The sequence below is a fragment of the Copidosoma floridanum genome, unplaced genomic scaffold (assembly GCF_036245765.1).
Source record: "Copidosoma floridanum isolate Cflo_tuat_1 unplaced genomic scaffold, Cflo_Japanese_pri ptg000025l, whole genome shotgun sequence".
In the NCBI taxonomy this organism is placed as follows: Eukaryota; Metazoa; Arthropoda; class Insecta; order Hymenoptera; family Encyrtidae; genus Copidosoma; species Copidosoma floridanum.
Window position 1 is genome coordinate 5999081 of NW_028321902.1, and position 26137 is coordinate 6025217.

Consider the following 26137-nt stretch of genomic DNA (forward strand, 5'->3'; position numbering starts at 1 on the left):
ATAACGTAGAGTCACGACGAGTGATGACGGTCAGAGGGTTATGATCCGCCCTGATCGAACGTTGGTGATTAGCAATAGTGTCTCCTCTTCTTTTCTGAGTAGTTGGCGATTTTTTGACCGATTCACATCGAGAAGGTTCCGCTGCTTGAGTTTTTGAAAAAATTTTTGCCCACTACAGGGAAAAAGTCGAAATTCAGTAGTCGCTCCAATCTTTGGTCAGACGCGCCCTGGAGCGTGCGCTATTTTTTCAAACTTTTTCGAGAAAACGTTCCCAACTTCAAACCACGTTTCGGCGAGACGAAATTTCGATTTTCACTCTCTCGTTTCCGCTACACGCTCTACTAGCCGACATCGAAATCACTCGCTCGCTCCTCCGTTTTCTCAGTCTAGTTGTTCTTGCCTACGTCACGCCACGTAATCACGTTCCGGTAGACCCCCCCCCCCCTGTCCTCGATCGGCACTGCAAATCCAACCCTATGATTATGACTCGCAAGCGACGCTGCCGACTCGGGAGCAAAAAACACAAAAAAAAAAAAAAAAAAAACGAGTCAGCTTTTCTCGGAGTGGAGCCATTTCACGCTTCGTGAGTCCCTCTGTGAGCCGTGGTGGCTTCGGATTAGCGAAAAGTTAGTTTTCTTCCTCGGACAGTCGGAGAAAAAACCGCGCTGTCCTCCTTTGAGTGGCCGCGCTCTCGGCTGCTGCGAAGAAAGTCCAATAATCTCAACTAGCTCAAAAAGCCCCGAGGGGGGAAACAAGGGTTTTCTAGGTTGGGCTCTTTGTGCTCACCGAAATACCCCGAGTGTCCCTAAACTATTCCGCGGGAAAAATCCGCGGTGCGCATAAACTACCAGCCAACAGTGGGGCACGAAAGGCATTAGCACTCACTGGAGCCCGTGTAGGTACAAAGCGCGAGCCGATAAAAATGAGGGAGGCTAATAGCGACGTGTAACGGCGTCGTGCTCCGAAAAGGTGGAAAGATCGCCGAGCCATTTGGGAGGGTCGTCGAGGATTGACTCGTCCTCGTCTACGTACTATGGGAGAGGAGGTGGGTGAGCTTGTACGCGCGCGCGCGCCGATTGCAATTTCCCGGGGCCGTGACGAGGCCGCCGAGCGAGCGGCTTAATTGCCGAGCGAGCGAAAAAATTCACGCCGGCTGTACGAGGCCCCTTTTCAGCGCTAAAATTTTTTTTTTCCCCACCCCCCTTTTTTCCTCCTGCAGCTGAGCAAAAAAATACCGTTCCGGGCTTTTAGAGCCGCTTGCGCGCGACACTCGTTTCCTCGAATGGTTAGTTTTTTTTTTCCTCGCAGTGGCTCGGTTAAGAAAGAGTGCTTTCGAGAAATTAACGAGTCGAGCTTTGACGCACTGAAAGCGCCCGTGATTCAATTCGAGCCTAAAGGGTCTCGATGGAGCACAGAACCTTTCTTTTTTTTTCCCCCTCCCAAAGCTGCCCTCTCTATTTTAACATTCATGTGTACGAAATGAAAATCAGGGCGTCTGACCAAACTCGTATGTTACTACTTACAGTCGCCACAATTTTTTTTTTCAACGTATCCCTATATGAGGTATATATAGGTGCATCATCGAATGATCAAACGTCTATACACCCAAGCTATAATACCCCAAAGGGCGGAGGCTCAGCTGTTTAAATGTTGCATCGTCATCGGCTGAGCAATGATTGGCGTCTCCAGTGGTAATTACCTGCAGTATCCATGAATGGATCCCGTACGGCAATTACGACGAGGTCAGACGGGGCACACTTACACGTGCACACGTTCACGTGTGGGGCGATGAAACGCGCCCAATAATCCCCATACACCCTTCGATTATACACTTGTAATGTAATATCGCGTGCCGTGACTAACCAAGTTTTGCTCGAATGTTGCAGAAAGCCAGACTAGCGCGGATAAGGATCGCCAAGGCGTCGAGCGGGGCAGCGTTCGTCAGCAAGAAGAAAGCCGCCGAGGCGCGATTGGCGGCCCAGGAGAGCGGCCTCGAGACGGACGATTACCTCAAGCAGGAGGACATATTCGAGCTGCAGCACCATCACTTGCTGAGGTGCCTCGAGAAGACGACGGTAAGTGCACGTTTCACATGCAGCCTCTTGTTCACTCGAGCGCTTTTTTTTTATGCTGGTGGTACAAACTCGGGATCGTCCGGACAATCGATAAAAGTATACGGATATCGGATCCACTTGCTTTTGCTCGAGCTGTCCCTCGAAAGCCCCGCATTAAAATGCAACCGGACTCGCCCTCCCCCCCCCTTCTTCTTGATGTACGAGTATAGTCCCACTCGAGCCGTACACAAGAGTCGGGCAACTTATCGCGGTCCAGTTCGTTCAAACGACCCCTTCTCCCCCGACCATATCGCCCGTCCGTCGGCTCTATTTTACAACCCCTGCCATCGCCATTCCCGGGATATTATCGGGCCAAATAATAACAATATTCTTATTGTCTGTTCCCCCGTTTAGCTCGCTTTTGGCTCAAATGTCCCGGAAATGGCCCATCCCCGCGTGGATCTACTTCTCCCTTACGTGTACGCCAAGGAGAGCGGCTTAGAGGCTCCGCTGCTGTCTAATGTACTCGAGAGTTGCATCCTCGAAACTCCCGGCATCTCGTCACCGTATATACACGTACAATCGTACCCCACCTCCCCCCAAGCAACTCGAACATTTGCCTGTATCTGTCGACCCGTTCCGTGGTGCATCCCCTCTTCGATTGTTTTCTTTTTTAACTTGACGTATCGGGGGGTCAGAAGGATAACTCGCCGTTTGTTTCGTCACGTTTTCCACGAAAACACATCCCGTCTCGACCCGCACCTATAAATATCAATTTCACGCCCCTCGCAACCAAAACTCCCCGACAATCGAACGCTCGGTCCGTGCGTTGTTGGTACGTACACCCGCGCGGTGAAAAATCCGGGCTACGCTCGCGAGAGTGCACCCCCCCGCGGATTGAATGATCCGAGTCGCGCGTGGAGCGAATCGAAAATACCGCGAACGCGCGAGGAATCCCTTACGAGTTTACCCCTACATGTATATTTTCCATACCAGATTGAGTCCGCGAGTCTATTACCTGCGATAATTTCATTTTCCCGGCTAAACGGTGATCGCGTGTACGCCCGCTCCAACGTCACTGTGCTCCCTCCCCCTCGTCCAAAAAAAAAAAAAAAAAAATTTGCCCCTCGACAGGGTGGCTAAAAATAAAATTGAAGAAGCAGAAGGGCCATCGACAGAGCCGCGAGGAAGTGTGCCCACGCGGCCTGAATCCCCACCAAGAGCCGAATGTAATTAATTCAACGACGCCCGTTGCATCCTACTTCTTCGTCTTCTTTTTTTTTTTTTTTTTCATCACTGCGCGTGGGGGTAAAAAAGAAAGAGGGTATATAACATCCCTTTGAATTTCAACGCGGCGGATAGAGCTTTCATTTCGCGCTGCGGTGGCTTTGTTTGCCGGATCCTCCTCGTTTTTCCCCCGAGTGGTTGAAGCCTCGGCTGATGTGGGCCATTATGCGGCACGCACCAGCTCACGGTGGCCCCCGCTAATCCGGAGTATATGAGGGATCCTCTCTCGGATGGACCACTACGAGCGTGTGAAGAAAATAACCCACCCCCCCAAGCGCGCGCCATCGTATAAACCGAAACAACCCCCTTTCTCAGCAAAAAAAGGGGGAAAAAATAGTTGACGAGTAGCAAGTTAGAGCTGATGATATGCACACTTCACACCTCCGCTTTTGACGTCGTTGCACGCCTCCCGCTCTCCTTGATAGTTAGCCGGGAAGTCGCTGGCCCGTGCGCCATTATCTGGGTTAAGTGCATCGGAGTCGAGAGGCAGATAAACGGGCTCAAACAATCGAGATCGTCCGCTGACGATACACAATATACTCTTACCCCCTGGCTGCACGTAGATGGGGAATTTTTTTTCTTCTTCTTCAGGCGCACCGGAGATAACGCGACACCGGAAGGCGAGGCAGGTCCCCACTCGATAGGTCGAGAGCGCACGAGAGAGATAACGCGGCATACAGTTACAGGGAAAAACAAAGAGATGAGAATCGTGTCTCCCTCCCTTTGTCTTCCAGATGCGTCTCGCTCGAAAGGACAAAGGCGGGTTGCGTGTTTGTTCTTTCACCACCTGCGTGCATTATACTTCCCCAGTACGACGCGTGTATTGTATACCCAGCACGAAGTAAACGCGGTGAGTTTATCTATTCGTGGACGTGTAGCATGAAGCGCGTGTAACTCCGGGGATGGCACATAAATCAGAGTCATCGAGCGGAGCGAGTCATTAAAATTTACGCGTCCCCCCCCCTCCTCTCCCTTGCCAGCTGAACTGAAAAATCCCTCGCGCGTTTGGTCTGCCGATGATACATCTTAATTACCTCGTTAATCCGCCTGAATTATCGTCCCCCGGTGTGATTTACGCGCCCGAGTGGTACGCGGAGAAAAATCCCCCGGTTTTTCAAGAAAGCTTATGTATACAAAAACACAGCTCTTTGGGATATTGTTTCCGCCCCCCACCCCCCTCCGGGGCAAAAGTGGATCCGCGTGCACTATATTAAATTCAAGAGCTACGAGTGTTACGTGTGTGTATACATATATGTGTATGTGCATTTGTGTATAGGTGTCGCTTATGTGTGTACGTAAAGAGCTTTCGACTGTTGGTTGTTGCATTATATGTCTGTCTGTGTGTGTGTGTGTGTGTATGTGTCCCTTTTGATGGAAAAACTGGGCAAAGTAGGTTATTGCCGAGAGTGCGTCCGCTTGAATTGTCACTGTTTTCTCTTCTGTTTCCCTCTAGTGTGTATATACAGACATTGTTGATGGCACGTGGCTGTGTTTTTTTTTTTCTGTTGATCTCATTGGAATGAAAAAAAAAAAAAAAAAAAAAAATTCAGAAAATGTCAAAAACTTGCACTAGATTTTCGTCGAGGTGAGCTGCAAAGGATGATGGTTGCTGTTTATACGGAGGCCGCTCGTCAGCCAAGCGAACCGCGAGCTGTATGAATTTCCTCCCGCCGGTCTCGTCACCTTTCCTCTGCGTCTTTTCTCCCCCTTAGTTTTTCTTACTTTTTTTTTTTTTTTTTTTTTTTTTACTCGCATACACAGCACCGCGTTAATCAACTCAGGGTTTTATGCTTCACCTGCTTTCTTGTCGCTAAAAAAAATTTCCTGACTTTTTTCGGCTTAGTACTTTCCGCCGATGATAAATTTCCCCCGAGACTCGGCTACAACGTAAAACGTGATCTGCCTTTTTTGGTTGTACCAACCAGGAAATCCCTACAAAATAATAATAAACAGATCCAATGATCATCCACGATAAATCCTTGTTCGTGTATTACAATGATTTAATAACACATCGCGTACATCATCGCTTTCATGACGTTCAGTCTGGAAGATGAAAAAAAAAAAAAAAAAAGCAAACAAACGAAAGTAAATCAAAGAGATGTGCACAAGTGATGGCTTTGACAAGTGGCAGTAGGTATCTACAGTCCCTGTACCCTCTGCAGTTAATCCAAATTCACTTTTGGCCTAGTTAAAGCCCCACTCCTCTAGTGGCCGCTGCCTCGAAATTGCCAAAGTAAGCTTTTCCCTCCTCGAAAAAGTCCTCGATAACTTTGAACGATTCTCGAAACATCCATTTGTAATTTATGTAAAAAAAAAAAATAAATAAAACGCAAGATGCGATACCAAAGCAGGGGTAAGATTAGCTTGTAAAATTCCGCCAAAGAAACAAAAAAAAAAAAAAAAAAAAAAAAAGAGTCAAGGCTCGCTAGCGGGAGTATAAATGTCACATCAAGATTTTTCATCTCGTCCCGTCATCCCCTCACCGCAACTCGAGAGACGCTCCAAGGATCCCCTTGCCTCACTGGGAGGTGTATAGTACCGCCATTGACCCGCTGATAAACTTTTACCTCTCGAGTCGGCCAACCACCACTTTTCCTACAAACTGCTCTCCAACCGGACCCTTCGGTTATCTCACCTCGGAGTGTCCGCTCGCGGGAATTTTCCCACCCCCCCGCGAGAGACCCGTCGCTCGGAAAAGTCTTCATCAAAGCTATACGAGCTAAAGACAACAGCGTTAACTTGCTCGAAAAAAGCTCTAAATAGATCCTCCTCTTACTTACCCCGCTGGTCCCGACTTGTCGGCTGAAAAAGTCGTCAGAGAAGAAGAAAAAGGAGCTTCCCGGCAAGTAAGTACCGCCCTTGGCCTGTCAATTCCAGTCCCAGACAGTGGCATTACCGGGGAAATCGGAGGGTGGAGGAGAAAAAAAAACGCAGCCAGTCATCTCACCCAGTCCGTGAATGAGAGCACAAAAACATCGGAGGGGGTGAAAGAGAGGGGGGTGGGGCTTAAATGAGGGGAACGGAAATGATCTCGTCGAGCGCCGTGCGCGCACACGTACACAAAAGGGTTGATAAGTAGGTTAATAAGGGCTCAAGCCGAGGGGTTCAGCAACAGATGGACGAGTCGAGTGCTTCCGCGTCTCATGGCGGCGAGAGGCTCGGCTTCGTTTCGCCGACTGTCGGCCGGGTTAATTAGAGGATCCGACTCTGCGACTGAAAAAAAAGCGAGGGGGTTGTTTTTTTTCTTATATCTCCCTTTCCTCGCCGCACGGGAGTCTTGTTGTGTTTTCAAAATTGGCAAAATAACAAGAGGCAAGGAATCGCTCTTCCTCCGCCAATCGCAAGGAAACTCTGATGCAGGTATCTCCCGTCCTGGGGAAAACCCACCCAAAGGAGTGCGCACTCATCAAGTCGTTGAACAGACTTTCTCCCAAAGTCTTTTAGAGCTTCTAAAAGGTTACTCCTAAAGTCATTTGAAGTCATGTGAAGCTTTGATGAGTCTCTAAAAGTTAACAACAACATTGAAAGTCTACTGAAAGATTTCAAAGTCATGTAAGGCGTTTGATGACTTTCAAGTCTTTCAAAGACTACAAAACTCTCGAAAATTCTTTGAGGTCAATAATTTAAAATCACACGTAGTCCTTAAGAGTCTCTGAAAGATTTTAAAGTCATTCAAGACTTTCGATGACTTTTAAGTATTTTCAAGTCTTTTAAAGACTACAAAACTCTCGAAAATTCTTTGAGGTCAATAATTTAAAATCACACGTAGTCCTTAAGAGTCTCTGAAAGATTTTAAAGTCATCCAAGACTTTCGATGACTTTTAAGTTTTTTCAAGTCTTTCAAAGACTACAAAAGCCTCGAAAACAGTTTAAAATCGTTTGAAGTCACATAAAGCCTTGAAGAGTCTATAAAAGCTCACAAAAAACTTTGAGAGTCTACTGAAAGATTTCCAAGTCTTCCCAACACCACAAAAGATTTTCGACCTTCTGTATCAAGACTTTAAAGCGCGCAGGCCCTCGATCAATTATACAGAGCCTCGATTCGGGGAAGGATACTCGCAAACGCCTTTGAAAAACACTCCAAGCTCTTCATTATTTTTAGCTCCCGCTGTACAGTGACTCCCGGAGCACGGACCCTCCCTAAAATTACAATCGCTTATTTTCTCGCCCCCCTCCCCTTCCACATCCGGCTGATTTGAATTTCGCCGATTCGGATTTAAAAATACGCCTCTCCCAACAAGTGGGCCGATTGGATAAAAAAAAAAAAAAATAGCCGCTCACAGCTCGAGCCGGTGTTTGAAAAAAACCAACAAACTCTCCATCTTTGCGCCGGAGTGAACGTCCTACCGATCGATGAATGACCACTCCATCGGCACTCGAGGGCACTGCAATTCATCGCGGAGACTTTGCGACTCCGACCGAGTTTGTATACTACCAGCCACATTAACACCATATTTGCACCCAACATACACATTTAGTTGAAAGAAAAAGAAAAAAAAAAAAAGGAAATAAGCCAGAAAATAATGGCACTATGTTTGCAGGACCGCGAGTTCGTGGAGATGGAAGTGCCATTCAACGGAGCGCCGAAGCGGGCCGGCTCCCCGAGTCCCCTGACCTCACCGGCCCACAGCACGGGGCCCCAGCACCAGCGAGGGACGATCCTGCAGTTCTGCTGCGGCCGGTGTTACCCGCGCTACCAGGTACGCGGTCGCGGCATACTAGCCTCGACGACCTCGATAAGCGACGGGCTGGGGGGCCACTCGGGCCACCAGCCCTCGGCGTCCGAGCAACTGCTCGGGCCCACCGGCGAGCCCGAGGACGACCCCTCCCAGGTGCCGAACGTCACGTTTTCCGTGCCCGGCGACTCCCTCGACCCCCGCCGCGGCCACCACTCCTCCGCCGCCGGGCACTCTTACAACGAGACGCGCGTCTGAACGCAACGGCGATAGTCACTATACTTTCTCATTGTTATACCACACGCCCGCGAAATTTACGTCCTTCCTCCCCTTCCTCCGCTCCCTGCTCCTGCGGGGCTGCTGCTTTTTCAAGCACATAGCTGTACAACCTCGATTTGGGGAGTTTATAATTCAACGTTGGTGAAGCCAATACCTTTGCAAATGTTTTTCGCAAAGTGTTCATGAAACTTTGATTGATTGCCAAATCCACGAAACAATGAAGCTCCCAAAGGGAAAGGGACGCGTTGCGCGTGATTGTTGTACGCACGAGGGGATTTTCGCGTTGTAAATACGAAATGCAATGGTTGATGTGGTTTTCAAGGAGGTTTGGATATAAATCGATGCACAAATCCGCGTCATTGGGTCTCGTTTTTGAGGGATGGAAATAAGGGTGTTTCCCACATGTACGAGTTGGCGAGCGCGTAATTTTTCTCGCGTTCGAAAGCCGCCACCATTGCCGCCGTGCCACCATTATTTTTATCCATAGGTATTGAATAAAATTACGAGAAAAAAAAAACAAAGATGATTAAACAAGTAACTGAAATATTCAGGGCAGACACCCTGCGACTGAACCGAATTTAAAAAAAAAAAAAAAAAAAAAGAAGCGACCGCGCCACGTTTTGAACGATTGTACGTGTGTATGTACATACAAATATGAAGAGGAGATATTTACAAACGGAGGCGGGTCAGCGAAAACGCGCGTGTAGATAATTATACAAATGATTAAACGCGAGAAGAAACGAAGCGCGGAGCGACGGTGGAAATTCGAGTGTGTTGTAGCCGCGCGAGGGGCGATCGGTCGATTAATGGGAAGGCAATTAAATACAATGGAAGGAAAAGAAGAGGGTGACGAGGGATGAAATAACGTGGATATGTGCTCGGCGTTATATTTACACGGTACAGTAACGATAATAGCCTCAGAGGGGGTTTTAATCGAGCGGTTCGACAATGCACCGATTCATCTCGTGTTGTTATTATTATTATTATTATTATTATTATTACCATTGCAATTATTGTACATAATAAATAATATGTGGTAGTATAGTTGGCGAGGAGCGCGCGTATTGTACAGTGATGATTAATTGTTACGACGACGGGACTGAATTTCACGTCGATGTTGATGTTGCCAACCGGTAGTTTTTTGCTCGAGTAATAAATTTTCCTCGATAATCGAACCCCAATACCCTCGATAAATTAAAAAAAAAATAAATCTCGCCTCTCGGTAAACATTTCAACTGAATGGATTATTAGGTATAGTACAAAAAAAGTCAACGCTTTGCGTTGACTCTCCGTGAGTGGGATGGAGAATATAATAGTTTGAATTGACGGCATTTTGTGATCTTGAAATTTTCTCGACTTTTGCAATACTTTTTTGTTCTAATGTATTTTTTACGATGTTACAACGAGGGCCTTAGGGTGATATTTTATAGGAACAACCAAAGCTCCGACGTGTCTCCCAAGGAAAGCACGAGCCCCGCGTGTTCGACGCTCCAATAACTCGCGGAGGGACTGTGCAAGAGAAGGCTTGTAAATCAAGCTCCCTCCCCTTCTTGTCCCTGGAAATGTAGATTGAGCGGGTGATTAGTACCACCGTGTTCTCTCTCTCTCTTTGAGATTTTTGAGGGATGAATCCGGTGATTAAACGAAAATGGTACGAATTTTGGGTTCACGCATTTTTGCCGGGAAATTCGATCCCATCGGCCGCTCGATTGTCATTTCCGCTCGCGCGAGTGGTTTTTGGAATTCGAAAAATTACGGAAAACCCCACGGAGAGGCCATACTTTTTTTCAATCGATGCTTCAAGTATTCGATTTTCGCATCGTTAAAAAAATTCGGCTCAAAGCCGTGTTTTCCTTTATCGCTTTAATGAAACAAAAAAAAAAAAAAAAAGCTGATCACCGATGGGCCGCTGAAAAGTTCATTAAAAGTCCATCGATGAGCTTATGAAAAGCGGCGAGGAATTTTTTTATTTTTTGTTCCCGAGTCCAACGAAATTATAAACTCCGCTCGTTCTCGCGTCGACTCCGGGAGCTTTGTTTATTTAGTCTTTTCAGCTGGGAAAACTAGATTCTCACGAGTATATGTATAAAACGCCCGACAATCATACCTACGCGTTTATTTTTGTAAAAACAAACAAAATCACTTTCGACTTTGTCGAATCGTACAAATTTTGTCTCACTAACTACTACAAACTGCAATGCAACAATAATAGTAATAATCAGATGATAAAAACAGTGAAGACGTTGTAACTTAAAGTTGTTTCCTTTTCGAGCGATATTTTTCAGTAAAGTTTCAAGATCACAAAATGCACAACGACAGTTGTACCGAGTTTTGGAGGAATAAAAAATAGAAAGAACGATGCTTGGGTCGAATTTAAAAAATCGGCGGGAAAACAAAGTTCGCGATTCGGGAGTACAGCGTGTAATACAAGTGGATCCCAACTCGCCGTACCCCCACCCCTTCCCCCGTCCGAACCTCGTCTTCCATTTTTAGGTATATATGTTCTCCGTGTGTAAGTGTACCCCATGGGTGTGTAACAAACGTGTTTCTCTCTCCCAACTTTTTACATTTCCCCTCCTCTAATCCTTTGCCCGCTCACATTATATGTGTTCAATCAGTTACCGAACAAAAAAAAAAAAAGAAAAAAAAAATGCACGCGTGTCTCGTTGAAAATCCTACAAAGCAGGACGACGGTTTGTCCGCGTCGCGCGCACGTTCGGCACCCGAATCGTCCGCTCGCCAAACCAAACGCTTAGTATTATTTAAGTTAAGCAAAATAAGGAGCGCATCAAGTGCTTTTACATAAAAAAAAAATATTGATCCGAGCACTCGGTGCGCTCCTTTCGAGGTCGCCTCGAGTTTTCGGGATCACCCTCGAGCAAGAAACAAAAAAGTCTCGAGATATCGACGGCCAAACGGTCGATCGCCGAGTGATCTGTTTGTAGAACCGATGCACAGTTCCCTGCAACTTGTAATGGTATATATATATAATGTTACAGTGAATCGCGCATCGGTTCGGGAGATGGTGTACTAGACTGAAAGGATAAAAGTCAACACACGTAAAAGTGATACAAATGCAGTGTAACGGGGATTGGGGGAATATAGGGGAGCAAAATGTGTAGGCTAAGTGGCGAACAAACAAACAAACCGTTTGGGTATTATTATTACGAAACGCGCAAACAAATGTCTTGTAAATAAATAATATGTATATCGATGAAAATTGAGTGAACATAGATAGCGTTGAGCAGAAAAGTAGGGATGTTATATACATAAATATATCTATATATATATACACATATGATCGACGATAGGGTAAAGTTGTCGTTGGTACAGGTCACGTTGAATTATAACATGTATTTATTATAGTCTCGAGAGTGGGTTGGTATAGGTGAATATTGTAATTATCAGGAAAAAAAAAAACAACAATTAAATGAACTAAAACTTAGTTTTTCGAACTAATTCGAGCGGAAAGACTGCATTAGCAGGGATTCACACGAGGTGGTTTAAATAAAATCAGTATAGAGAGCATACAATTATATAGGATTAGCAAACGAAAACGGACAAAAGTAAATAATACGATAATCTGAATGCCGATCGATCATTTGTCGATTATCGGTTTTGTGTGTGGAATAATAATAATATATCTCGAGGAGCTTGAAATAAATTCATGATTAAATACGCGTTTTGAAAAGACAACTTGTCGATTTTACTATTCTAATACTACATTGTTACTTCGAGTATTGCTCAAATTTATTCTCGACGCTACAATTGCCAAACTATGGCTACGTGCTTTCATCAAAACTCTATTCGACCGACTCTTTGAAAAAAAAAAAAAAAAAAAAAAAAAAAAAGTCTACAAAACAGACATATCGCGTTTAGATTTTTCAGTGTTGGTCTACTTTTTGTGCAACGAAAGTTAAACGAGGAAAAATTTAACAAAGTCAACAGTTTGCTGATTGACCGAACAATAAAAAAAAAAAAAAAAAAAAAAAAAGCAAACGATCGATCGATGAAATCGGCAACCCTTGCAAATTTCCATACGTAAAACGTAAACCAAAACTTTCGCATCTCAACGCTTGCACGTAATTAAAAAAGTTTAAGAAAGAAAAGGAAATCTCGCGTTTTAAACGATAAAAACGACGAAACAAGAGACAAACAAAGTACGTTTATGTCACATATGTATAAGCTTTAACGAGTTCGGAGGAGACATTCCAAAGTGGGTGCGACGTACGATTGTAAATTACATGTTTCGCACGGCCTACTACAAATACATGAATATATATATATTCTAAAAGTCGGACGCGCCGTGTATGCGCAAAGGGAATTGTATACCGGGTTCATCGCGAGCAAACCTTCGAGACGACACGCCAACTCGCTCTTGACTGATGCTGCTTAGGGGGGGGAAAGCAAGTTGTTTGTTCGCAGCGATGCCACGCGTGCCTCAACCCACGAGGGAGCTTCGCGATACAACCAACCCCGTGTTTCCCACAATACCACAGCAGCCAAAAGAATGACGCGTCTAATTGCATTTTCCTACCCCCCCCCCTCTCACCCAACCGTGTGTACGTACCCAAAAGGGCAAAGCCACTGTGTAATTTAGGTCGTGTACATTCCAATCGGACCTCGCGTAACTAACCGGCCCTCAGCCTTCAACTCGAGCCACTTGGCCCTCGTAACCACCTACCATTGAAAGGCAAAGTGCAACCCCCCCCCCCACACACACACGCTGGTGTAGGCTTCATCCCCCGGATTCTCTCCTCTGCATCTCGATCGTCTTCCGATGGAACACCCGTTTGGCGTTGGTTGTAATTGACTCCCCGAATTTCCCGAGGTAAGGGGCTTTTATCGCCTTCCGACCACCTCCTGTTTTTCTCTTCCAACTCCGGACACCCATTCGAGTTCATCCTCGGAGAATTATGTGCTTCGAGAAGAAGAGCCTATGCCGCCCGTCCGTCCGCCGATCGATGGCTCTTTTTCCAGGAGGAAAGAAGAAAAAAAAAAAAAAATCGAGTCCATTCGATATTGGCGTAGTTTGCAAGGAGCGGCTCTTCTGGAAAATCAGTCGCGAGCCAAGCCGCCCTTTATCCCCTTTTCATTCTCTGCCCCGCTCGATTCCCAATTACCGGACGGGATCTTATGGGTATATACAACCAGTGGAACGAACGTAAGAAAAGTTTTTCGCGCCAAAAGTACTTTTTTCCCCTCGTCATTGATGGAGCGTACACTACGGTGTGTGTGTGTGTGTGGAGGCATTGACCGTATTTCTTTTTCCATCCAGTGTGCCGCGCCGCGATGATTACACCTCGGCTGCTCCTCTCCCTTTTGATGGAATTATCGGAGCTCCGTCCGGCGGTGGGAATTTTAATTAACTTCGGGACGATTAATTAAAGCTTCCGGAGCCAAGGGCCGATCGATTTTTTTTTTTAAATACTACACGAAGGTTCGAAAGAAAAACACACACGTACACGCACGCACAAGACCTTGTTTTTTTTTCCGCGCTCGCGGCCAAAGTCTCGTGAATAATTCAGCATCTAATTTAACGCCGGGCGGGCGCTCCAAATTTTTGGCTCTCCCGCAAAATTGCTTTCGAATGCATTGCAGCTTCGGTGAAATACAAGACCTCGCGAGGACACCCACCCCCATTCTCTCCGCCCTATCTCTGCCTATTACACTTTGAAAAAAAAAAAGGCGCACGCGGCGCTGGTATGTGTGTACTGTGTTGTTTTCATCGTTTGACATACGACGTACATGCATATCATACGCGCTCTCTTTTAGCCCTTGCACGCCCCGTGTAAGTGTACGTTGTGTGTATATATATATATTTCTGTGGACGTGTACGTGTTAGTGTGTGGCGTGTTGTTTTTGTTACTTTTGTTTCTGTCTCGTGTTTATATTAACTTGTGCTTGCATGAAACGAACGCCAAGACTGAGCTTTTTTTCGCTACACTGAGAGAAAAATATAATACAAACATTACTGTACCAGAATGGTAATCTGGTAATACTGTTTGGTCCTCTAGAGAGACTTTTTACTGTTTGAATAGTAATTTTTGTTGCAAGTAAGCAGTGATTTTTATTGTTTGTACAATAGAAATTACTTTTCATCAATGAAATGGTAAAAATTGGGTTGGCCAAAGTAAAAAGTACCATTATGTCACATTTATTTATTTTTTTTTTTCTCTCAGTGTACGATGTTGTGTACGTGTTCATGTTAGACACTGGGAGCCCAATTAGCTAATGTGTACGAGGTCCGTTTAATGGTCGACGGGACGTATAAATGTAGTGGCAGTGAAACGAGATCGCGCGTGCGTACACGCTATTTCGATGGCGATGAGCAACAATGTAAATCTGTTGTGATCAATTGGCCGATTCATCGAGCAGCGGAAGTGGATTTGGTTGGGGCTTATTCGCCGGCCTTGTACGGGCCGTTTGCCCAAAATTAGAGGAGCTTTAGTTTCGTTGATTGTTATTTCGGTTGTTGCAACTGTGAATATCCTCCGTGGACAAGTGTTTTATGGATGTTTTACGATCACATTTTTTTACGCCCCATAAAATCGACAAGTTCGATTGTGAAATATCGCTCGCGTAAATATTTTCGTTGTCGAGGCGTGTATGACAAACTGCAACCAAATTCACTTTCATTAGTCAACGATTACGTCGAAATAACCATCGTTTCATCAAAATAATATTGCGAAATTTTGTCGTAAATTTTTTATCGATACAAGTAAAATAAAATATTAGCATCCAACGCATCACGTACCCTCACATGTACACGTCCGACGTGATCAGGAGTAATCGGTGATAAATTACACGTAAGCGCTTACAAGAAATAAGTAGGTCCACGCTAAATCTCTTGGAGATTGTTTTAAATTTTAATAATAATTTTTTTCTTTCTTACCATTAAGAAAACCACCCCGATAAAGTAGAGGTAGAGATCACTTAGTATTGCAGGTGCATGCTATTAATCGATAAAAAAGATATTGTCTGATCAAATATAACAGTTATATTTTTGACATTACAATAAGTAGGTACAACGAGAAAATAGTTATGTATAAAGTGAAACCTCCAAGGTAAGTCAACGACTATAGAAGACGTTTGGTTTTACAATTTTACTTAAAATCTAAAAATCTTTTCTTAGAAGTAGACCTTTTACTATTTAAACAAAAAATATATATACATATTACATTCTGCAACTCTCTCCTAATTTTACACTTTTATCTCTATTTCACACTTTTACGATAAATTATATATTCATACTAGTTTTACGAAAACAATTATTATCGAGATCTCCACATTCTCTACTGTACATACGTACACTGTTCTTTGTATTTAATTCACACTTTTAAATTTTTATCAAAGTAAAAATAAAATACTATACTCTCACCTTAGAAAAAAAAAAACTGTCTACATAGAGACACAACGAGTAGATGAGTAAATCTTTTTTCTGTTTTTTTTTTTTCTTTCTTTTCCACTCCAAAAGATTCAGCGTGCATCTCTTACTTTCATTCTTTTGGTATACATAGAAGCTGCATAGTATACTTACTCATACAAGATTATTATATATTATTATTACAAATATCATAAAAGAGAATGAGCATGCGAAGTGTAATAAGCGAGTAGCCAGAGAATCTCAAACGATATTATCCCTCATATTTTCTCTACAGTTTTTTTTCACAATATGCAAACCGTACACACATACAGAAGCGATATAAATGAGGAATAATTGGGCATACTTGTAAACTAAAAAAAAAAAAAAAAAAAAAAAAAGAAAAACCAACATAATAGTTCAAGTAAAGATACGTACATACATACACGTGGAAACGAACGCATACACGCAAAACACGTAAATGATGATGTCTATGTGTATGCAGAATCGAGGACAGGACGAGGCGCGTGACGATAGCGGCTCTCAGCAGTACGGGCATCCACTGCAGCCGAGAAGCCAGGCAAGAGAAACATCAAAGTCGAATTTGAGTGTCCACCCCGACCCTGCCTTTTTTCTAACTATGTCCTTTTTTACATTAACTGTTCATCCACCCGATTGTCCTTGTATCCGCCATACAGAGAGCTGAAAGCTTTAGAACCATATCTCGTTTGCTCAATTTTCAAGTGTGGTGTTTTTATTATACTTTTTTTTTTTTTTTTTTTTCAACTTCTTTTAAGTGTTTCTTTTTTGTTTTTCAATGAATCTAATAAAAAAAAAAAAAAAAAAAAAAAAAAAAAAACATGCTTCACCCATTCGTTGGTTTTTATCGGTTTTTAAATTGATGGTCTGACCATATCCATGTTGTACTACTTGATCTTACTTTTTGCTCATTTTGACCACTAATTGGCATTTACATACCTGTTCGTGTGTTTTAATTGTTCATTTGAATAACGACAATGTTTGCAGAGCACAATTTTTTTTTCAACCCCTTATGTTCTCGACACCAACTATTTTCTAGAACTTTCAGTCCATTTCAATATATTTGTTGTTTCACGCCCTCTGTGTCCTCTCTAATCTCCCAAACTCTCAATTGGTACTTTATAATAAATGTGACACAGTGTCGTTCGTAAATGTTAGGCATATTTATGTATGACATACGTAAATGTACATTGTTTTGGTCCTCCCCGCAAATTATCGCTAAAAAATATCGTAAAATCCACTGTAAATACAATTATTTCAAACATTTGATAAACGTGTGTACCATATACATACCAAATGTAAAACTTGCTGTCTCCCTGTCTGCTAGAAAGTTGATGTTTTTTAATAACAATACAAGATAAACGCCAACGCATATATAATATTCACACAAATAAAAATAAACCAACATGTTTAACCGGTCAGTAAAAAAAAAAAGTTTCGCTGTCGCTTGAGCCACTGCTACTGGTTCACTACACTTTTTCTCGCCATGTACGTACAAGAAAAAAAAAAAAAAAAAGGAAGAAGCTTCCTGGGGCGCCGATATCGCGGCTTTAATTAAGGCCGAAGGGCGTCAGGCGCGAGCATAAATCCGCGCGCTCGCAATCGGAAGCTGGAAAAATCGAGCGGCCGTAAAACCGCGCAATCGCGACATCGGCCCGGAAGCAATAGACCGGCTCGCGCTTGGGTGCCAAACCGAGATACGCTCTCTTTTTCAATAAATTTATTACTCCCTTTTTTTTTTTCTCTTTCTTTCTTTCTTTAACAAAGTTTACTAAAAATGCCTGTATCAAGTTTGAGTAAATCTTGGGGGGGAAAAGAGAAAAAAGTAGATTACCATCGCGAGTATTGAAAAAAGAAACAAAACTCGATTCCCCCCGCGAGCCGAGTCTTCTGATTGCCAAGCGAATCGAGTTACCAGCACCGGTGAAAAAAAAAAAAAAAAAAAAAAACGTCCACTGGGGTTGGATTTTACCCCCACTCTCTCTCTTTTATTTCTGTCGCCTCTCTATCCATTTCCGTCGTATTTTCACATGTGATCGCATACACGACTAACTACGTTCACGCACACAGGTCCGCGGGGAAACTAGGTTGAAACTCTGATCGATGGTCCTTTTCGACTTTCTCTTTCGAAACGCACCGACCAAATTTCTTTTTTTTTTTTTTTTGTTGCGGCCACAGTCTTTGTAATTGTACGGCCGGGTTGAAATAAATAAACACTCGAAGAAAAAAAAAAAAAAAAAAAAAAGCTCAAGCGACGTGTCGAGCGCGCCTTTTCGTTTATCTCAGTTACGAGAGCGGAGTGTATATATACGCAGAGAGGGTGATTTAAAGGCTCGACGAATAAAAAAAAAAAAAAAAAAAAAAGGCGAAGACTCGGCCTCGGGCACCTGTGGAATCGCGTGAGAGCACGTCGTTCGGTGCAGTCGGCCCATCCATTCGCGCGATCCGATCGATCGGGAGGAATTTCCTACCGCGAGGCTCTCGAGTTTTCACGCCCTTCGTGACTTTTGTAGCTTCCAAGGGGCTTTCTAACACTTGCGGCTGCACCGCGACCTTGCGACCGAGGGAATTCCGCGAGGTTTATTTTTTTCCCTCGCTACATTCGACGGCCTATAGACAGAGAGAGAAAAAAATGGGACAGCACCGAACGGAGGGAAAACAAGAGAGAAGAGTGGGGTGGGGGGAGGCAAAAGTTGATTTTAATGGACTCGGTGGCTGCCAACTGCAGGGGATTGAAATGGGATTAATCGTAGGCTTTCGCGTGTCAAACAACTGATCTCGCTGCTTCGGCTTGTTTTTTCTCTCTCTCTTTTTTTTTTTTTTTTTTTTTTTTCATGTTCATTTCTGTGTCGAGGTTTACTACGACCACAAGGGTAACTACCGCCGCTTCGCGGTACAACTGTTTACCGGCTATGTGCGTTTTTTTCGCACTAATTTATTCAAACACACGGTTTTTCAATGTTAATCACGCATACTTTTGACTGATTTTTTTTTCAATTTTTGTTACCGCCAACGACGTGACTGTTACAAAGCACATGGTATATAGCTACTAGTCGTCGCACCTGAAACAATTAACTAACAATATCCATATAGAACAAACTAACAACATTAGCCTCGTAGTCGATATAACAAAGAGCCACGCTTATACACTTTAATTAAAAAAAAGAACAACACGTCCCTCAGCTCATTACCGTGGTATTTATAGATGAAATTTTTTTTTCTCTCCCTTCCCCTTCAATTAGCCATCGATTAGCTATAGAAACTTGCACATTGAACGCCGAGGGTTATTAATATACGGGCTATGTATAGCTTTTCAATGCCACACACAAGTAGGATATAACCACGAGAGTAAAAAAAAAAAAAAAAAAAGTAAAAAATTAAAGAGTATACCGCTTGGTCGTTTATTGATCTCATTTCTCATTCTCAAGAGCGAACATCCATACCCCGAGCGACGTAAGGACGAGCCGGCTCACGAGTAATGTAATTACCACGCGCGTCAATTGGAATCAACGCCATACTTTTCTCGCGTCCAAAAGTAAACACGCGAAAAATATTCGTCGTGCCGATATGAGAAGCACACCTGCAGCGATCGACACCCATCGGTCGGACGTAATTACATTACTCCCTACACACACTCTGTGGACCCAAGCTCCGTATCTCTTTTTTTTTCCATTTGGCTGCACAAAACGATACTTGCTCCATGATAGCCAGTAGTACATATATCCATCTCTTAGACCACGTACTGCCGTATTATTATAGTCGCGCTCGAACCAATGGAGTTTACTACCGATCCTCCATTGTTTGCGGGCACGAAGCTTGATACAACCGCTTATATAGTTGTAGCATATACGTATAAGTGAGAGGAGGAGAGAGAGTGTGCTAGTAGAAAGTATAATTTGTACAGACCAGTGTAAAAGAGCGCGTGGCGTTTGTTTTTTTTTTTTTTTTTGTGGTTGTGGATTTTTCAGCAGGCGTACGGCCAGTACATCCCGGCGGCGGGGGCCCAGGCGGGCTCGGCGGGTCTGCAGCCAAGCGAGGGCCGGACGAGCGCCGGGGCCGACGACACCTGCCTCGTCGAGGCCTCGTTCTGAACGCGAGCCGACCCCAACTCCTCCTCCTCCTGCTTCTTCTTCTTCTTCTCTATATCCGCGCGTCTCTCTCTCTCTCCCCCGCAACAACCACCCCTTGAGTGAGCGCGGGTCTCTATGCACCTTACTTCGATCACAGAGAGAGAGAGAGAGAGACACGATGGTGGCAAACAAGAGACTGAGAGAGAGAGAGAGAGAGAGAGAGAAGAGCCACGCAAACTCAACATTTTGACGAGACAGTGCGTTGTAGATAGAGCACACCGCGGGAACGGGACTATGCTTGATTGATCCATCGGTACGAACACACACACACACACACACAAACGCATCGACACAATTGTAATATTATCAGTAGAGGACATCATAATTATACATATTGATAGATAGATACGTATTATTGTGTGCGTGGTGCTGCTATCTGCCGATGCCGCTGCTGCTGCCGATGATGATGATGATGATGATGATGATGATGATGTACTTGTTGTTCTTATTGTATAGATTTTGATTAAGAGTGAGATGATTTTACCAGCCCCTACATATTATAATAGTGATTCATTGTGTTGCACGTGTTATTTATACATACATCAATAGTACATTTATTAGCGTTATTTATATAGACTCTGCGCACTTAGAGAGCAATGCCATATGTTGTATAATTACATGTACGAACGATACGGATTTTTATACATAATTACCTTGAGGAGCAACTATTGCGATACTTACTGATGTACAGAGTTATTATATACAGTTGTTGGACGCGACGAGACGGTACACGGGTTGTTTTTTTTTTTTTTTTTTTTCGTTTAGAGTTTCTCTTGTCGAGAAAGCCATTACTCCATCACCTGTACGTGCTTGCAGCATGTATGATTGAAAAAAAGAAAACAAAAGAAAAAAAAAAAAAAAAAAATTCAAGGATAATAACTCAGTGTGCAAACAAGCAGAGGAGATACCCAATAACGATACCAATCAAAATTCTTCTATTTCCTCATATATACATTCCCGCGACGATTTGGGGACGCATCTTCACGTGGGGACACGCAACAACGACTTCTACTACCATCGCTACTCCATGTCTCGTCCATCATCGGCGCGCCTGTCTTATCCGTCTCTCTGTATAATGCATCGATGATGTGCGCCAACCTTGGGAATTTCCCCGATGAATTGGACACACGGATCTCGAAAATCATACGAACGCTATTTAACGTGGGACATTGATTTTGGACACTCATCGTTTCGTGCAAAAATAATTTTAACAAACAAAACGGAATACTCACGTCGTAAATTGAAAAAAAAAAAAAACAAAAAAACTCTCATTGAACGATTATCCCGGTAGAGCTTGTCGTATCAGATGACGGTGACCGAGAGCAAGGATAAAGTGGTGCTTGTTTACGGCGACCGTATTGAAGTGCGGACAAAGGTAAAGAACAAGATTTTTAGGGAGCAAGAAAACGCATTATATAGCCATATACATGAAATGTTTTGTCACGCAATATTACAATCATATATGTATATGTATGTGGATTATATATACATCGGTGCATATACATATATGTACACGTCATTGTGAGCACGTCATGCTATATATATTATTATTATTATTATTATTATTATTATTAGCGTCGGCCAATGCTCATTGTTGATATTGTTAAGACGTTGCCATACACGTGTACATCGAACACATCTGCTTACGTGTACCTATATATATATACACACGTGTACGGTTAACGAGCCGTTGTTATTATTATTATTATTATTATTTATTATTTATTATTGTTGATGGAGCACACACGCTTATTTAAATATACATATATATTATATTAATTGCGTACCTCAATATTATATACACGTTTGTACATGTGCGGAGAAATTTTTTATTTATCCATATATAATTTATATTATCGTACGTATGTATATTTACGTATCTATATTATATAGTTCGATGTTGAAACAGAAAAATCACACTTTTTTCCTATAAATATATAGATCAGAGACTCACGATTAGAGGATTATTGTGTATGGACAAAAAGAGCGAGAGGTGTGGTAGAAAACGCGGGAGGTAGTAAAGAAAAAAAAAAAAAGAGATACTAGTTAGAAAATTGTGAGATTACGGAGAGACGGACGGACGGGAGCCAAGGAAGTCTACGAGCAAGAGAGCGGCAAACGTCCCGAGCCGAACGAATGACAATGAAGTATATATAGAAAGAGAGAGACAAAAAAATATAGTGCAATAGATGCAAAAAAAAAAAAAAAAAAAAACAATAGTAAATCGTTGCTTCGCCTGGCTTCTTCCCTCCACTTGTCGTTGTGCAAGCGTTTCACGCAAAGCCTCCAGGAGAGCCTCCAGGAGATACGTCGGAAATGACCGTGGATATAACACATAGTTTGACTTTGGTTCTTTATTTCTTGAAATCTTATTATCCTCCAACTTATTAGATCTCTTCTTTTTCCAATACTATGTATTGCCACCATAACTACAGCCTGCGCATAAATCTCAACAATTTTTTTTTTTTCTTGCTTACGTCTGCACCGTATATGATTACACACACACGAACGCGACGACACGAGCCGTAGAATGCCCTGCGTTGAATGCCATGCATTGCTTAATATATTTCAACCTCTAGCCGATCATCATCCTCACAATCGATAGGATTAACCATCTCTCTTTCCCCTCGATGCACAGAGACGAAGATATTTTACAAATGTAGTGAGAGAGAGAGCGACACTTGTGTTGTTTTTTTTTACATCATTTAGAAAACAGAACAGTAATCGACAGTATTAGCGATGACCACCATGTAGATTTATAAAAGCATTGTGCGTCGATGTTTTGGTTACTGTGTACCGTATACCAATTATTATAAAAGCGAATGTTCAATCTTTTACTTTCTCTCTTTTTTTTTGGTACCATATATTTCAGTGTTTACAAGTAACCGTAGATTAATTATTTTTGTACGAATCAGTAGTGTTTTTAATATCTCTTATTATACATGTATATATACATATATTTATTATACACACTTAAAATTACCCATCATTTCCGTAGTTTATTTATTACGAGTAGTTGTTGATCATAGTATACCTATATTTTTTCTACATAACTAATCGAGAATGTTTATACGTACATACATATTTAAATTTTACCTTGATATATTACTATGTATACTCACCTTTGATTGGCTGTTGTACCTGTGTAAAGTGTATCTCCTCCCTTCAACTAATTACTATATATATACCCCTTATAAGCCATGTATACAATATATTTAGGTATACATGACCGTAGTTGATTGCTTAACTTATTGTGTCTTGCTTTAAGATTAAGTAAAGAAAAAAAAAAAAAAACTAATCGTAAGATGGCAATCACACTTGGTTGCTGTCTCGCATGTGGCTTGTAAAAGTAGTCCGCTTCGATTATTCAATCCCTTTTTTATAATTATTATTATTATATATATTTATACATACATATGATACATATATTTTTTATTATACATACGTAATTTTTACGACTCTTTATCGGCTCGCGCAAAGGTAAGCAGGTTTTCCAGGACACGCGTTTTTTACATTTTCGAACGGGGAAACGGAGGAAAAGAAGGGACGAAGTTATCCGAAAAAAAAAAAAAAAAAAAAAGTTTTGGAGACGATATTTCATCTAATAGGTATGTACGTACTGGAAGATCCTGCTTCCTTCGCGCGGAGCTTTCAAAGTTGACATTCTTATATTACTATTGAATCTGACTTTATTTTTTTTTTATATAGAGAGATGAGCACGAGAAAAAGGAATCTTGAGCGAATGGGACGCGCGAATGGAGTAGACGTAGATCAGAGCGGATGACTGGATTTTTCGGACCCTGAAGTGAAATTGGGTTGTACGTGGTATTCGGAGCAAAGAGGCCCAATTTTACGACAGGGTTTCGCACGAGCACGGTCTACTGGATGTGTCACTGTAATATACTTATCCAAGTGTGTTTAAGCACACGTTCAAAGCTTGTGATCGGAATTTTGGTTTTTTATAAAATTCATCAAGTATAGAAGCCTTAATAAATTAAAAAAAAAAAAACCGTGTCGATGCTTCGCAAGCTATTTCACCTATTTTATCAAAGTGAACAATGTTTTTCTTCCACTATTGACATAATAATGCTGTAGAGAGTAAAACATTTCTGTCAGCCAAGTTTTTTCACTCCACAGATTTCCTATATTTTGGTTTTTCCCGTTCAAAAATGCCCAATTTGATGGAAGTGGTTAACCGTTTGGTGCACCATAGATTTGGTTGCTCTTCAAATTGTTATCCACGACACCATACGATGTATTTTATAAAAAACCAAAATTTCAACTTTATTTATTATTAACGTGTGCTTTTTACACACTTGGAACTTACATTGTAAATAACTGACACGATCCTTGGGTAAAACGATGTACCATCCAGTACTCCGTGTATGCTTGAAATGACGGATGCACGGGAGAGCGAGCACGATTAGAGGTAGTTTTTTTTTTTTTTTTTTTTTTTTTTTAACTGAAAATGGTAATGAGGATGATGATGATGATGAGCACGCAAGGATATGAGGGAGGAAGGAAGATGTGGAATTGACACATGCCCGAAATGCCAATTGTTCCAGGATTTAAAGAAACGCGGCTCGTACACCTGCGACATGCAGGCCCTGCGGCCGCTCCCGGTCGTTTCCAACACCATCGCCACCACCACGGCCACGTCCGATGTGTGCACCTCCGGTGGCCAGCCACCGATTTTGGAGACCGCCTGAGCCGAAGCCGGTGATGATCGATTCGTCCCCGCGCTGCAATCGCCGTTGACTCTTCATCCACGACCACCAGATAGTAGAAAAAGATAATGAAAAAAAAAAAAAAAAAAAAAAAAAAAAAAAACAATAAAGTGAACACCACCGTCCTCCTCTGTTCGCTCGAACCATCACGAAAGTTTCAATGGCCGCGTCTGGTCTTGCTTCTACGGTGAGCCAACTTATTACCTAGTGATTCTCGGGGCTGTCTTCGTATCCATACTCTTTTTTTTTTTTTTTTTGTTTTCCGAGAGAGTCGTACGGGTCCCCTGTGTGTCTTTTGTTTATGATTCATGAGGTATATCGCGAGAGATGCACCTCTTTGTCGAAGCGAGTAAGTATAACGATATATACCTATATTATAATAACTTTTGCCTGTTTATATGAGCAATGAAAACAGTAGTCATTGATTATTTTGTGACATGTCGTCGTTCATCCACTCGTTGTTTTACCCCCCCCCCACCCCCGTGTAGCAACTTTGTCTCGATATACCTCATGCCAGCAGTGTACTTCCTTAGGATCCATTTGGACGAATGAATTACTCGAAAAGTACGTTATATGGATACACACATACACACACCGGTCATACCGTGAGTTCGATCAAGTAAGATGCATCTTAAGCTTGCCAGTTTATTGCAGATTGTTTAAGGAATGTTTATTACCAACTTTTTTCATTTTTTTTCTACATCACGTGGCATGATTTCCCTATTTTTTTTTTTTTTTATGATAAAGACAATGACGAATTTGCACTTTTCTCTGTATGTACGTACATATATATTATATATGTATATTTGCACCATTTGAGTACTATTGTGACAAATCAATGAACGTTCTCCGCGTCCGTTTAACGATGCTGTTCACCCAAACTCGTATTACAGGTGTTTATTTGACATTGACACAAGACGTCGAAATCCACAGAATAATTTCACTTTTTGTCACGGTAAGGCGTCAACAGTGTGATATACGCATAAACATGTACTTGATTGAGTCTTCAAAACTTGTCGCTCTCACGAAAACCTTTGTATCAAATGTACTTGCTACCTACAACATATTACATGTAAAATAATTCCAGATACCTCGGGAAGTCACACTTTCTCTCCAAACTCTACTTTTATCTTCTTTAATTCGAGTATTGTTTTTTTTTTCGTTTTGTTCCTCTGAATGATACACCAAAGACAGCAGGTGAAGCAAAAACGATGTAACGGAACGTATCGCCAAAACGACGCAAGATGCGAAGGCAGCTCCGTGTAGTAAATATGTTATATCGTAGAGATGAAAAAAAAAAAAAAAAGAATCGAGCCGAGTCGGGGGGAGAGTGTACACGAGCCATAGCTTGAAGGCCCGGCCGCGGAGCTCCTTCCATCGGCTCGGATCGATTCGGGAAAAAGCCTTCGGGGGCTGCCGCGTTCCTATACGCACGCTCCCCGGGCGGCTATACCACCCCACGCGTGCACAGTTGCGGAGGGGGTGAGCGCTGATGGGGACGAGCTTTTACCCGCCGAGGGTATCCCAGGAATCTGACGGGCCGGAAAGTTATACCCCCGTACATACACACGTAGGGTAAGTC

General features: G+C 42.7%; 1 protein-coding gene across 1 annotated transcript in view; it reads left to right on the forward strand.

The window, feature by feature from the left end:
* Shal (potassium voltage-gated channel protein Shal) overlaps positions 1-24665 on the forward strand; it is a 70673-nt gene extending 46008 nt beyond the window's left edge. The window contains exons 3-6 of the mRNA XM_023390801.2: positions 1887-2075; positions 7883-8041; positions 21120-21203; positions 24394-24665. Coding sequence (XP_023246569.2) covers positions 1887-2075; positions 7883-8041; positions 21120-21203; positions 24394-24537 — 576 coding nt within the window. The 3' untranslated portion in view covers positions 24538-24665. The remainder of the gene's footprint in view (positions 1-1886; positions 2076-7882; positions 8042-21119; positions 21204-24393) is intronic.
* Positions 24666-26137: the final 1472 nt, after the last annotated feature.